This window comes from Lithobates pipiens, unplaced genomic scaffold, assembly GCF_037356315.1.
Source record: "Lithobates pipiens isolate NorthernLeopardFrog02 unplaced genomic scaffold, aLitPip1_a1.2 Scaffold_18, whole genome shotgun sequence".
Lineage (NCBI taxonomy): Eukaryota > Metazoa > Chordata > Amphibia > Anura > Ranidae > Lithobates > Lithobates pipiens.
The window spans coordinates 270,529,175-270,543,109 of NW_027507758.1; the positions used below are offsets into that span (position 1 = coordinate 270,529,175).

At 46.9% G+C, this 13,935-nt stretch overlaps 1 protein-coding gene across 1 annotated transcript in view; it reads right to left on the minus strand.

Moving 5' to 3' along the window:
• The window catches only part of RNF217 (ring finger protein 217), a 129,718-nt gene extending 122,441 nt beyond the window's left edge, over positions 1 to 7,277 (minus strand). Inside the window, exon 1 of the mRNA XM_077486953.1 lies at positions 5,918 to 7,277. Within this exon, the coding sequence (XP_077343079.1) occupies positions 5,918 to 6,475 (558 nt within the window). The 5' untranslated portion in view covers positions 6,476 to 7,277. The remainder of the gene's footprint in view (positions 1 to 5,917) is intronic.
• Between the last annotated feature and the right edge of the window lie 6,658 nt (positions 7,278 to 13,935).

Consider the following 13,935-nt stretch of genomic DNA (forward strand, 5'->3'; position numbering starts at 1 on the left):
AGAAATGATTCTTAAACGCTTATGTTTCTCTTTTCTACTCCAGTTTCTCTTTCTCCCCCCTGTCTTCTCCCTCCTCTCTTACTCCCCCCCCTGGTGGCTTGCGTGGAAATTTAAGCCTAGAGGTAACACTCTGCTGATGCTATGGCCTCCATAAAAATATCCTCATATAATGTGAGGGGCCTACATGTTGCCGCAAAAAGACACCAAATTACCCGTGAATTGAAAAAGACTGCTTGCTCAATTGCCTTTCTTCAAGAAACGCACTTGACGCATACAACACCGGTCAAGTTGACCTCCCCCCAATTTCCGCAATGGTATTACAGTCTGTCAGATACGAATAAAGCAAAGGGAGTGGCCATAGGCTTCAGCAGCAGTGTTCCCTTCCGTCTTGTTGAAATGCTAGCGGATGATCATGGTCGATATCTTTTTTTAAAGGGATTTTTGGGCAATGCGCGATGCACCTTGGCTAATGTGTATTGCCCTAACAGGCACCAACCTGCCTTCCTTTCTCAGGTTCTCTCCAAATTAGCCCACTTTGCCGAGGGTTTAACTATCCTAGCGGGTGACATTAATATACCTCTTGACCCCAGCATGGACACCTCCCAAGGCCGCTCCCACATTCCATTTAAAAGACTGTCCGCACTTAAACGCAGGCTCATTGAGCTACAATTGATCGATGTTTGGCGTATACTCCACCCCAAAGACAGGGATTACTCTCACTTTTCTAAAACACACCAATCGTACTCGCGCATTGACAATATTTTTTTAGATCACCACCATCTCCAACTTCTGCAGTCCGCACATATAGGTACAGCCACTATATCTGACCATGCGCCGGTATCAATGTGCCTGACCATGCCCTCCTTAGCACAACGCTCCAATAATTGGAAGCTCAATGACTCTCTCCTCTCTACCGAGGCTGACGTTTCTGAGTTAGTCTCACACATGAAACAGTATTTCGCAGAAAATACTTCTCCTGAGTCCCCCCCCTCGGTTGTGTGGGAAGCTCACAAGGCTGCCATGCGGGGACGACTCATCGAACTGGGCTCTAGGAAGAAGAGGGAGCGTGGTTGGCAGATTGAGCAGGTCATTGGTCAGATTGCAGAGTTGGACAAGCAGCATAAACTTACCCTACACATGGCTCATTTACAAGCCCTCACCCTGAAACGGGAGGAATTGAAAACCCTCCTTGACCTAGACACAAACAGGAAATTCCGACGCCTCGCTCAGTCTATGTATGAGTGGGGAAATAAACCCGGGAGGAGACTGGCAAGATCCCTCAAGGCGACACAAACCAGGTCTTTCATCCCCAAACTAAAACTTCCCAATGGCACTTTGGTGCATGCTACTCCCCACATAGCCGCGGCGTTTCGCGATTACTATGCTGATTTGTATAATGTACAGGGCTCAACGGCCTCGCACGCTCCGGGGGAAAAACGCAATCGCATACAGGCATATTTAAGAGAGGCCAATCTGCCCGTGTTACCTGCTTCCGCACTTCAGGCCCTAGAAGAGGACCTTACGGTAGAGGAATTCCGGGCGGCTCTGAAGTCGTCCCCCACGGGAAAGGCCCCTGGTCCTGATGGGTACACTGTCTGCTATTACAACACGTTTCGTGATATCCTACTCCCCCATCTCACGGCTTACGCCAATTCTATATCTCGCAACTCCTGTCTGCGCACGGAATCTCTCGCGGCCCACATAACAGTCATACCTAAACCAGGTAAAGACCCCACAGCATGCAGCAGCTACCGGCCGATCTCCCTCCTTAATGTGGATGTCAAGCTATACTCCAAGGTCCTGGCTAATCGGCTACTTCCCCTAATACCTAGCTGGATTTCCAAGGATCAGACTGGCTTCATACCTGGTAGAGAAGCCAGGGATAATTCCCTCCGGACAATTTCCCTGATTCAGTATGTCCGACGGTGCTCCCAGCCCACCCTACTTGTTTCTACGGATGCAGAAAAGGCATTCGATAGGGTGGACTGGGATTACCTCAAGACGACCCTGCATCACCTAGGTCTTGGCCCTAAAATGTTCTACCGCATAACCTCACTTTACTCCACTCCTACAGCGCGTGTCCGCATAAATGGCTCTCTGAGTGACTCATTCTCTCTGCACAATGGGACCAGACAGGGCTGCCCCCTATCCCCGCTCCTATTTGCTCTCACCCTCGAACCCTTCCTGTCCACAATTAGGCATAACATTAATATCCATGGGGTTCAGGTAGGTCCCACGACCCATAAATATGCAGCGTATGCTGACGATATTTTATTTTTTGTCCAGAAGCCCCATATTTCCCTGCCTAATCTGATGTCGGCCCTCTCTACCTACCAAACCCTCTCCAATTTTAAAATTAACTTTTCGAAATCGGAAATTCTAAACATTAATCTCCCCAGACGGGAAGCAGATCTACTGCGGCCCCTCTTCCCTTTTACATGGGTTCAGCGTCATATGAAATATCTAGGAATCAACCTTACACCAAATATTCACTCCCTTTTTCGATATAACTACCTCCCACTACTCAACAATATCAGAGAGGACCTGAGAAAATGGAAGAACCTTTCACACTCCTGGCTAGGGAGGGTTAACGTTGTTAAAATGAACATATTGCCCAGAGTCTTATTCCTATTCCAAATGATCCCCATGGGGGTACCCATAGGTTTTTTTACAACACTACAGACCATGATCTCCCGCTATGTTTGGAGGAACAGCCATCCCAGGGTATCTAGGGACGTTTTATACCGTGCCAAAGATGCTGGGGGCCTGGCTCTACCGAACTTTAGGATGTATTACCATGCAATTATACTCACCAGGATAGCAAATTGGAAGTACGCGGTTAACACCAAGCTGTGGGTGGCCATGGAACACTTTTTATCTGGGGCAGACCTCAGAGTTGCACCGTGGATCCCTCGTGTTCACAGACATCTTGGTACTGAAACCTCCTCACTCACTTCCTCCACCTTTGCTGTTTGGGACTACTTACACAAGCGGTTCTCCTGGTCTTACAACTCCCCTCTAATGCCACTTCTCCACCAACGATATTTTCTACCGGGTCTACTAGATCCAGGCTTTCATGCCTGGTCCTCGGATGGGTCCCTGATGCTGCACCAGGTCCTCCGGAACAATGCCCCTAAACCTTTGTCAGAAATACTCGGCACCAAGCCGATTACATTCCTGGACAAGTGGAGGTACGTTCAATTACAGTGTTTCCTGCGGGCCCTGCCCCGACCACTGAGAGACTCCGAGACTTTAAATGAAATTGAGGTGGTGTTTTACCCCAAGGATCCTCCCTTGCATTGCATTTCTTTGTTCTATAAGGCCCTCAATAGTCTCCTCCACAACTCATTCCCGTCCTTTCTGGCCTCATGGGAGAAAGATTTAGGTACCAACCTCACTGACCTACAAAAACGGAAGGTGCTACAACTAACCCAGGTCTCATCCATCGCCTCACAAATAGCTGAGGTTAACTACAAATTGCTCACCAGATGGCACTACACCCTTGTGAAGTTACACAGGATGTTTCCTGACAACTCCCCGTTATGCTGGAGGAATTGTGGGTTCCGGGCCACTCATGCACACATATGGTGGTCATGCCCCGTTATCAAGCCGTTCTGGTCGAATGTCATCCAGATTATTCAACGTATTTCTGGCACCCTCCTCCCCGATGAACCCTGGGCCATTCTCTTTCATGCTACTATAGACCCTGTGGGCCGATACAAACGCTCTATCATCCCACACCTGCTGAACACAGCTAAGGCACTGATACCTGCCCTGTGGGGCCAATCAAAGACTCCGTCACTGAAAAGTTGGATGCGTAAAATCGAGGCAGTTTACCTCATGGAGGACATCACTCATGCCAATAAGAATTCCTCGCAAAAAACCCTCTTGACTTGGTCTTGTTGGAAAGAATTTACCTCCACTACATTTTACGCAGATATCTTAGCGCAGCCCCACTGAGCAGCGCAAACTAAGTTTCTACATGCCACCACGCGAGCCACCGTACCCCCACCCTCTTTCTCCCCTCCTTGACCCTCCTCTCCTTCTCTTCCCCCCCCCCCCCCCCTTTTTACACTCTCTTGCCTTTTTCTGTTATCTCTCAGTTTCTGTGATAGACAACATGATACCTGGTCCTTGAATCAGAGCTGTGTACTTTGCTCATTATCTCTTGAATGCTTTTCGGTTTTGTTTTTGTGTTTTTTTTTGTTTGTTTTTCTTCACTGGCACTTCCGTTATTGCTTTACTGTGTTTGCCCTAAGATGCTCTGATGCTAATTACTAATCCTGTCCCCTGGTTTATGGGACTGGGTGCTGTATGTGGATTTAACAGTATATGTTTGTTGTTTATCTTTAATAAACATTTATTAAACAAAAAAAAATATTGGTAGGCTGAATTAAAAAAATAAATATATAACAAATCTAACAGATTTACAAAGCTTTACTAGAGGAAAAAGACAGCCGACATTCTAAAAGCAGCCCATAGACAGTGCAAATTTATTTCCAGTACTGACAGGTGAATCCCTCCTGCCGAGACACTGTCTTCTGCAGGAGGGGGAAAACGCTCCCCCATCATGAGAAGACAGTGATTATTACTAGCAGCTGCTTGCAATGATCACAAGCAAATCTGGCCGGCTGTTTGTACCTAAGTTGATGAACCGATCAACTTAGTACATTCAGCCTGCCCATTAATGGTTCGAATCCCAGCCTGTTCCTGTAGGACCAGCCGAAATTCACACTGTTTGGCCAGCCTTAGGGAGTGGTTGGAGTCTGGGACATGCAGTCAGAGACTGAGAAACGTGTTACACAAAACTGTTAGAGCCCACTGCAGTGCAGTCCCTTTACAAATCAAAGTTCCTACTACTGACTAATGGGCCACAGCAAGTACCAAAAGGCCACAGGTTGGATACCAGGAACCTAAGAAGTACTGTGTTCCTGGACCTAGTACACTACTGCAGTGGATTGCTTTTTCAGAGGGCGGTTGACAAGTGGCAGGCGATATGTCACCTTCTGTTTTAAAGTGTACATGTCAAGCAGAGTGGCTGGTGTGTGGCCACATTTGAGCAGGTACACTGTCAAATGCCAACATGGGGTGTCATTTTTGCTGTGACTGTGCCCCAGCTTGGCCAGCTGCCATAACTTAAAGTAGCACTTCACCGCCTCTCCATTCCCCCACATTGACTTGGATAGTCTTGGTTCAGTGGTCTCCAAACACTTTGCTTGCCTTTATCCAGGCCTTGGGACACTATTGCTCCCACCGTCACCGACGGTGGGGCGCTATTGCTCCCACCGATGTACCAATGTCCAAAAGCTGGAAACCCATAGACAACATTGAAGAAATGTCATCAGCACACCAAGGATTTCTCAAAAGGGTCCAAAGCTTTAATTTCAAGGTCACATGGTACACATACGGCAACATTTCGGTGCCACGCAGGGCCCCTTCATCAAGCAAGTCACTTGCATGACATTTCTTCACTATTCCTCCCACCAACACTGGGCACCTTTATCGATGCCAGGACATTTTCTACTCCTACTGGAGTAGACACCTGGTCTAGGTTACATGTGCGGAATTTTGCACCCCCCCCATAGCCTTCTAGGACATGTCCCAGAAGGCTGTAGGCCCAATCACGAAGCTGTAAGGAGTCACAGACTGTTTTCCCAAGTAAACATGCAAGGGACGTGAAAATAGGTGAAGAACCATCCCGGCACTGGATCCCTGGACAGGTAAGGGTCCCTTAATTAAAATGTCAGCAGCTACAGTATTTGTAGCTGCTGACTTTTATTAATATTTTCTCCATACAGCCTGAAGAGCCTCTAACTTTTGCCACAAGTGTGAAGAAGGCCTTTAGTATAGATGGATAACATAATACAGGATTGTGAAAGTATCTGAAGTCCCATGTAGAGAGGTGAGAGACCATTACCTGGGAGCTGAGATACCTCTTGAGACACTCCTCGCAGACCCCTTTCTTGCAGCAGGGAAGAGGTTTGATGGACTTGTCCTCCAAGCACACCCGGCAGCTCATCATGACTTTGTGTCCGCCATCCCCCAGGCTGCTGATCAGGAAGGGGGCAAGTTCCAGCTCCAGGCTGGCAGGACTGAGGGGCAGCTCCCCATTGGTCCGGGGTAGGGAGCTGAGGGAAAGAGGTTCGGTCATAGTGCGGGTCTCCCCGGTGTACATAGGAGGGATGTCCCCGGACAAGTCACTCTCCACGCAGTATACAGTGCAAAGGACGCCGCATCTCTTCTTCGGCTTGTGGCCCGCAGATCCTCTGTCTTCTATTGGAGGGGTGCCCGCATTCTCCACCTGTTCCTGGGGCACCTCAGTGCCAGGATAGGGGTCTGCCCGCACACCCCTCTCTGAACCCCCGTCGTCTTCTTCTTCCTCCTCTTCTTCCTCCTCCCCCTCACTGCTGGCGATGTGCTGTGTGTGCTGCAGCTCGTCATGCTGATCCCCCATCCCCGGTGCCCGTCTGCCCATACAGCACAACAACTACACACTTCTCCTAGTTGTCTTCTACTTCCGGGTCCCTCCAGGGGCCTGTCCCCCTCTCAGCTCTGACACCCACACGGCTCCGTCCTCTCACACTTCTCCCTCCTGCAGGCGGAGGTCCCCCCGTGCATAGCCCCTAAGTGGAGGCTCCGGGGCTCTTCTACTCTCCCCCGACCATTACAAAGCGGCCACAGCACTGAGCAGAGAGAGGCGGGGGCAAGCCAACACTGCTACTGCTTTCCTGCTCCACCAGTCTCTTCAGCTGTTACCGTATTGTGTCTACTACTCCGCCTCACAGCGACAGTTCAGGTGCTACCGTACTCCCTCTACAGCTCGCATACGTCAACATGACGGGCTCCCTGGTTACCGTATTGTATCTACTACTCCGCCTCAGAGCGACAATACAGGCGCTACCGTACTCCCTCTACAGCTCACACACGTCAACAACACGGGATCCCTGGTTACCGTATTGTATCTACTACTCCGATTCAGAGCGACAATACAGGCGCTACCGTACTCCTTCTACAGCTCGCACACGTCAACATGACGGGCTCCCTGGTTACCGTATTGTATCTACGACTCTGCCTTAGAGTGACAATACAGGCGCTACCGTACTTCCTCTACAGCTCACACACGTCAACAACACAGGCTCCCTGGTTACCATATTGTATCTACTACTCCGCCTCAGAGCGACAATACAGGCACTACCGTACCCCCTCTACAGCTCGCATACGTCAACATGACGGGCTCCCTGGTTACCGTATTGTATCTACTACTCCGCCTCAGAGCGACAATACAGGCGCTACCGTACTTCCTCTACAGCTCACACAAGTCAACAACACGGGCTCCCTGGTTACCGTATTGTATCTACTACTCCGCCTCAGAGCGACAATACAGGCGCTACCATACTCCCTCTACAGCTCACACACGTCAACAACACAGGCTCCCTGGTTACCGTATTGTATCTACTACTCCGCCTCAAAGCAAAAAAATACAGGCGCTACCGTACTCCCTCTACAGCTCACACACATCAACAACACGGGCTCCCTGGTTACCGTATTGTAGCTACTACTCCGCCTCAGAGAGACAATACAGGCGAGGTGCTACCGTACTCCCTCTACAGCTCGCATACGTCAACATGACGGGCTCCCTGGTTACCTTATTGTATCTACTACTCCGCCTCAGAGCGAGAATACAGGCGCTACCGTACTTCCTCTACAGCTCACACACGTCAACAACACAGGCTCCCTGGTTATCGTATTGTATCTACTACTCTGCCACAGAGCAACAATACAGGTGCTACCGTACTCCCTCTACAGCTCACACACATCAACAACACGGGCTCCCTGGTTACCGTATTGTAGCTACTACTCCGCCTTAGAGCGACAATACAGGCGAGGCACTACCGTACTCCCTCTACAGCTCGCATACGTCAACATGACGGGCTCCTTGGTTACCATATTGTATCTACTACTCCGCCTCAGAGCGACAATACAGGTGCTACCATACTCTCTCTACAGCTCACATACATCAACAACACGGGATCCCTGGTTACCATATTTCTCCCAATACGCCCTTCTATCCCAGGACAGCTGTGCCTGACATCCTAACCATTTCTTGTACTTCAGGCCAAGTTCATTGGCAGCCCATGCGTTCCCCCCCGACACATTTCCAACACGTTTTTCATTTATACACACTAGCCATCCGGCCCATTTCTGACACTTCCTTCCTACATGTAAAAATCAACTTTTTATGGGATCACAGGCGGTATTGAACTCCAGACATGCAATAAAGACCAAATTGACACCATTTCGATGAAAATGGCAGCGGTTTTATTTATTGTTTTTTTCAACATATATCTTTTAATATATATAATTCATCCTATTTTATCACTTTCAAATCTTATGAAATTATAAACTTTTTTAAAACCAACAAAAACACCCTGCTCAGTCATTAACTGTTTGCCGCCCACCCACCGTCATACGGCGGAGCGATGCAGCTCTTGCGCTGGGCCACCGTCAAATGACAGAATGGCCTCTCCCGCACGCCTGCGGGGGTGCGCAGTGCGGTGGTCGTGGCTCCGTGTTGCTAGGACACCATGCAACCCTGATCTGTGGAAAGAGCCGAGTCCTCGGCTCTTTAACCACTTGACCACTGGGCACTTAAACACCCTTAATAACCAGACCAATTTTCAGCTTTCGGTGCTCTCACATTTTGAATGACAATTACTCAGTCATGCAACACTGGACCTATATGAAATTTTTGTCCTTTTTTTCACACAAATGGAGCTTTCTTTTGGTGGTATTTAATCACCGCTCGGTTTTTAATTTTTTGTGCTATAAAAGAAAAAATACAGAAAATTCTGTAAAAAAATGAATTTTTCTTTGTTTCTGTTATAAAATTTAGCAGATTAGTAATTTTTTCTTCATAAATTTTGGCCAAAATTTATACTACTACATATCTTTGGTAAAAATAAGTACAAATTGGTGGATATTATTTGGTCTTTGTGAAAGTTATAGAGTCCACAAGCTATGGTGCCAATATCTGAAAATTGATCACACCTGAAGGACTGACGGCCTATTTCAATTCTTGAGACCCTAACATGCCAGAAAAGTACAAATACCCCCCAAATGACCCCTTTTTGGAAAGAAGACATTCCAATGTATTTAGTAAGAGGCATGATGAGTTTTTTGAAGTTGTCATTTTTTCCCACAATTCTTTGCAAAATCAAGATTTTTTTTAGTTTTTAGTTTTTTTTCACAAAATTGTCATATTATCAGTTTATTTCTCACACACAGCATATGCATACCACAAATTACACCCCAAAACACATTCTGATATTACTCCCGAGTACGGTGATACCACATGTGTGAGACTTTTACACAGTGTGGCCACATACAGAGGCCCAACATGCAGGGAGCGCCATCAGGCGTTCTGGAGCACCCAGGACAATTCTGACATTTCTCTCCTACATGTAAAAATCATCATTTATTTGCTAGAAAATTACATAGAATCCCAAATCATTATATTTTTTAGCAAACACCCTGGAGATACAATGGTGGTCGTTGCAACTTTTTATCTCGCACGGTATTTGCAAAGCAATTTTTTGAATGCTTCTTTTTGGAAAAAAAAATGTTTTGTGCTTAAAAAAAAAAACACAGTAAAGTTAGCCCAATTTTTGCATAATGTGAAAGATTAAGTTACGCTGAGCAAATAGATACCTAACATGTCACTCTTCAAAATTGCACACGCTCGTGGAATGGCGCCAAACGTCGCTACTTAAAAATCCCCATAGGCGACGATTTAATTTTTTTTTACTGGTTATATGTTTTGAGTTACAGAGGAGGTCTAGGGCTAGAATTATTGCTCTCGCTCTAACGTTCGCAGCGATACCTCACATGTGTGGTTTGAACACCGTTTTCATATGTGGGCGGGACTTACGTATGCGTTCGCTTCTGCATGCGAGCACATGGGGACAGGGGCGCTTTAAAAAAAAAATATTTATTGTTCATTTTACTTTATTTATTTTAGTTTGACATTTTTTTCCCCAAAAATACATTTTTTAATCACTTTTATTCCTATTACAAGGAATGTAAACATCCCTTGTAATAGGAATATGGCATGACAGGTCCTCTTTACAGTGAGATATAGGGTGAATAAGACCCCGCATCTCACCTCTAAGCTGGGAAGCCTGAAAAAAAAAAAAGATTCTGGCTTTGATCGTATTGGCGAGTCGGTAGAAGCACCGGAGGGCGGCGGGAGGGGGGGATGTCTATGGCTGGATATTGCAGGGTATCACCGACTATGGCTGGGTATCTCAGAGTATGGCGTTGCAGAGTATTGCGTTGCAGAGCATTGCAGGATATTGGCGGGTGTTGCAGAGTGTTGCAGGGTATTGGCGGGCATTGCAGAGCATTGCAGAGTGTTGCAGGGTATTGGCGGGTGTTGCAGAGTGTTGCAGGGTATTGGCGGGTGTTGCAGAGCATTGCAGAGTGTTGCAGGGTATTTCAGGGTATTGCAGAGTGTTGCAGGGTATTGTAGAGTGTTGCAGGGTATTGTAGAGTGTTGCAGGGTATTGCAGAGTGTTGCAGGGTATTGCAGAGTAATGCAGAGTATTGCACAGTAATGCAGAGTATTGCAGAGTAATGCAGAGTTTTGGCAGGGAATTGAGGGGTTAAATTTCGGTGAGCAGCAATGTGGGCACTGCAGATGCATGTTCTGATCGGTACAGAGAGGGGGAGGGAGGAACATTTGACAAAGCGATCACGTGGTAAACGACCGTGATGAGCGGCCATTTACCGTGATCCGTGATGCGCCGGGTCCTGTGGTAAAGAGAAAAAATTGACATTGTAAAATTAAGATATTCTTATTACAGGAAATTATATCTTTAGTCGCATATGACATCATATAATTTACTTAATAATTAAATTAAGACAGATCAATGCAGTAAATTAATAGTTATCTATCTAAACAAGAATCTAGAAGCTCAAGAAGTTTTAAAAGTAATGCACGTGCATACATTTCAATAAGTAATTCTCATATAAAACTTAGCTCTATAAAGAAATATAACATAATCAACGTAAGGGAAAAAAAACTAAATAAAACCAAAAAAAATAATAATTATATGTAGCATGACATCACTAATTTTCCCTGTCACTCTTATAAATGTAGGATGGAGAGAAATTTAGATAATATGACCATGAAATATTCCCATTAATCTCCATGGATTAAGTATTTTATGGTATTTAGAGGGCAGGTGTTGCAATTTTTTTTTCTTTTACAATAGTTTTTATTGAAATATGTTAACAGAAAAACAAGTTCAAGTTTCCATCATACAAGCACATGAGAGCCTAAAGGATTACACCAGTGTGGTATAAAGATACATAGAAGCTCAAGAGGTTTTAAAAGTAATACACATGCATTCATTTCAATGAGTAATTCTCATATAAATCTTAGCTCTATAAAGAAATATAACATAATCAACACAAGGAAATAAAACAAAATAAAACCCTATATATATATATATATATATATATATATATATATATATATATATATATATATATATATATATCATGATATACTCATTTTCCTTATAGCTCTTATAAATGTAGTATATAGAGAAATTGAGATAATATAACCATTAAATATTACCATTAATCTCCATGGATTAAGTATTTTACACTATTTAGTATTCATTCAAAGTCTAACAGCGCTGAAAGCAGAAAATTCGTCTGGGCAGGAAGGGGGTGAAAATGCCCTGTATTGAAATGGTTAAAATATATATATAATTTTTTTTTTTTTTTTAAACGTAGCGCTTAGGAGCGTTTCTGCTGGAAAAACACTCCAAGAAACTCTACAAATCATTTTTTTTTCTGTTGCTACGTTGTCTCTAGTAGTTTCTCAGGCTTCAGGAGGTAAGTAAATGACCTTCAATTTTATAAAGGTCATTTTTCAACTTTAGTCAAAGCTCACAGTTAAAGCACTCCCTACCTGCATAGGAAGTTTTTTTCTTAAAGGTGAACTAAACAGACATCCCAATCTGCAAAAACTAATTTCAGGGAGGTTTCAAACTCATTTCAGGGAGGTGCTGCTTTGTGACGGCGCCGCACCAATAAAATGCAGCCAATTAAATGCAGCCTGATCAGTGCCAATTAAATGCAGCAATACCAGTGCCCAATGGAATGCAGCATGATCACACAGCTGCTGAGGCTGGGCTACTGGCCCTGGAGTCTGGCTGCTAGGGCCTGGCTTCTGGGGCCAAGGGTCTGGCTGCTGGGGCTGGGCTGTTGGTCCTGGGGTCTGGCTGCTGGGGCCGAGGGTCTGGCTGCTGAGGCCAAAGGTTTGGCTGCTGGTCCTGGAGTATGGCTGCAGGGGCTGGAGTCTGGCTGCTGGGGCCAAGGGTCTGGCTGCTTGGGCTGGGCTGCTGGTCCTGGAGTCTGGCTGCTGGGGCCGAGGGTCTGGCTGCTGGGGCCAAAGGTCTGGCTGCTGGAGCTGGGCTGCTGGTCCTGGAGTCTGGCTGCAGGGGCTGGAGTCTGGCTGCAGGGGCCAAGGGTCTAGGCTGCTGGAGCTGGGCTGCTGGTCCTGGAGTCTGGCTGCTGGGGCCAGAGGTATGTCTGCTGGGGCCAATTGCTGGGGCCAGGGTTCTGGCTGCTGGGGCCAAGGGTCCAGCTGCTGGAGCTGGGCTGTTGGTCCTGGAGTTTGGCTGCTGGGGCTGGAGTCTGGCAGCTGGAGCTGGGTTCTGTGATCTGCAGGCTGTAGCAATTAAAAGAAAAAGAAAAAAAAATTTCCCCTGTCAAGCGGACTCCTGTGTGACAAGTACATGACAGTCCCGGTCTCCTCTATATCAATCCGCTGGGCAGACCAGTACTGTCATTTATTAGTCGCACAGGAGATCACTGCACAGTGGCACCCAGAAGTAAAGAAAGAGTCCACTTGACAGGGGAAAGATTTATTTTTTTAATTGCTACAGCCAGCAGATCACAGTCTTCTCTCTGGCTCCGCCCACCCCACCATCTTCCCTGCTAAATCGGCCGGACCGACCCCAAAGTACCCATGCAGCAGCCAAAGCAGGCTGGGGACAGCAGTATGGGCTGTCCCCCCTCTGCCTCAGCTTGCAGCGCCTTGGATCCGCCTGTAACTCAGCCACAGACAGAGCAGCCATCCTCCATTCGGCCGCTCGGGTTGTTCTGTCTGTCTGTGGCTGAGTGACAGACCCAACCAGGACTTCACCCTGCACTTACAGGTGTCCGGGAGCCCGCAGCCATATGCGGGAGACTCCAGCGGCTTGCGGGGGATTTGACATGTCTGACTAAACACTTTAAAGTGGAAGTAAACTCCCCTATCGTTTTCAGCCAAGGAAGCTGCCATCTTTGCCTCTGTTTAGGCTCGGTTCACACAGGGGGCGATGCGAGGCGACACGACTTGCCTCGCCGCGACCTGCCGTGACCTCAGCGGCGACTTGCAAATGACTTCTGTATAGAAGTCAATGCAAGTCGCCCGAGGTCGCCCAAAAGTAGTACAGGAACCTTTTTTCTAAGTCGGAGCGACTCGAGTCGCTCCTCTTAGAACGGTTCCGTAGTACAGAACGGGGGCGACTTGTCAGGTCGCGGCACGGCAAGTCGTGTCGCCTCGCGTCGCCCCCTGTGTGAACGGAGCCTTAATTTTCAACTGCTATGGTGCTGCACATGTGATTCGTTATGACAGCAGCCATTGGATGGTTTGATAATTTGGCTGAGAGCACAGCCAATGTGCAGTTAGCATTCCCGGCATGCCTTTTTTTTAACTGTTATCCATGGGTTTACTTCCACTTTAATGTCCCGCTGAGTTAATGCAGGCACCAGTGTACTTCTAGGGAAACCTCCAGGGAAACTGCGGTGATGGGGCCAGTGATGATTGCAAGGGTTCTGCTGAGTCAGGGACTAGCATGTTGCTGAGTCAAAGGCTAG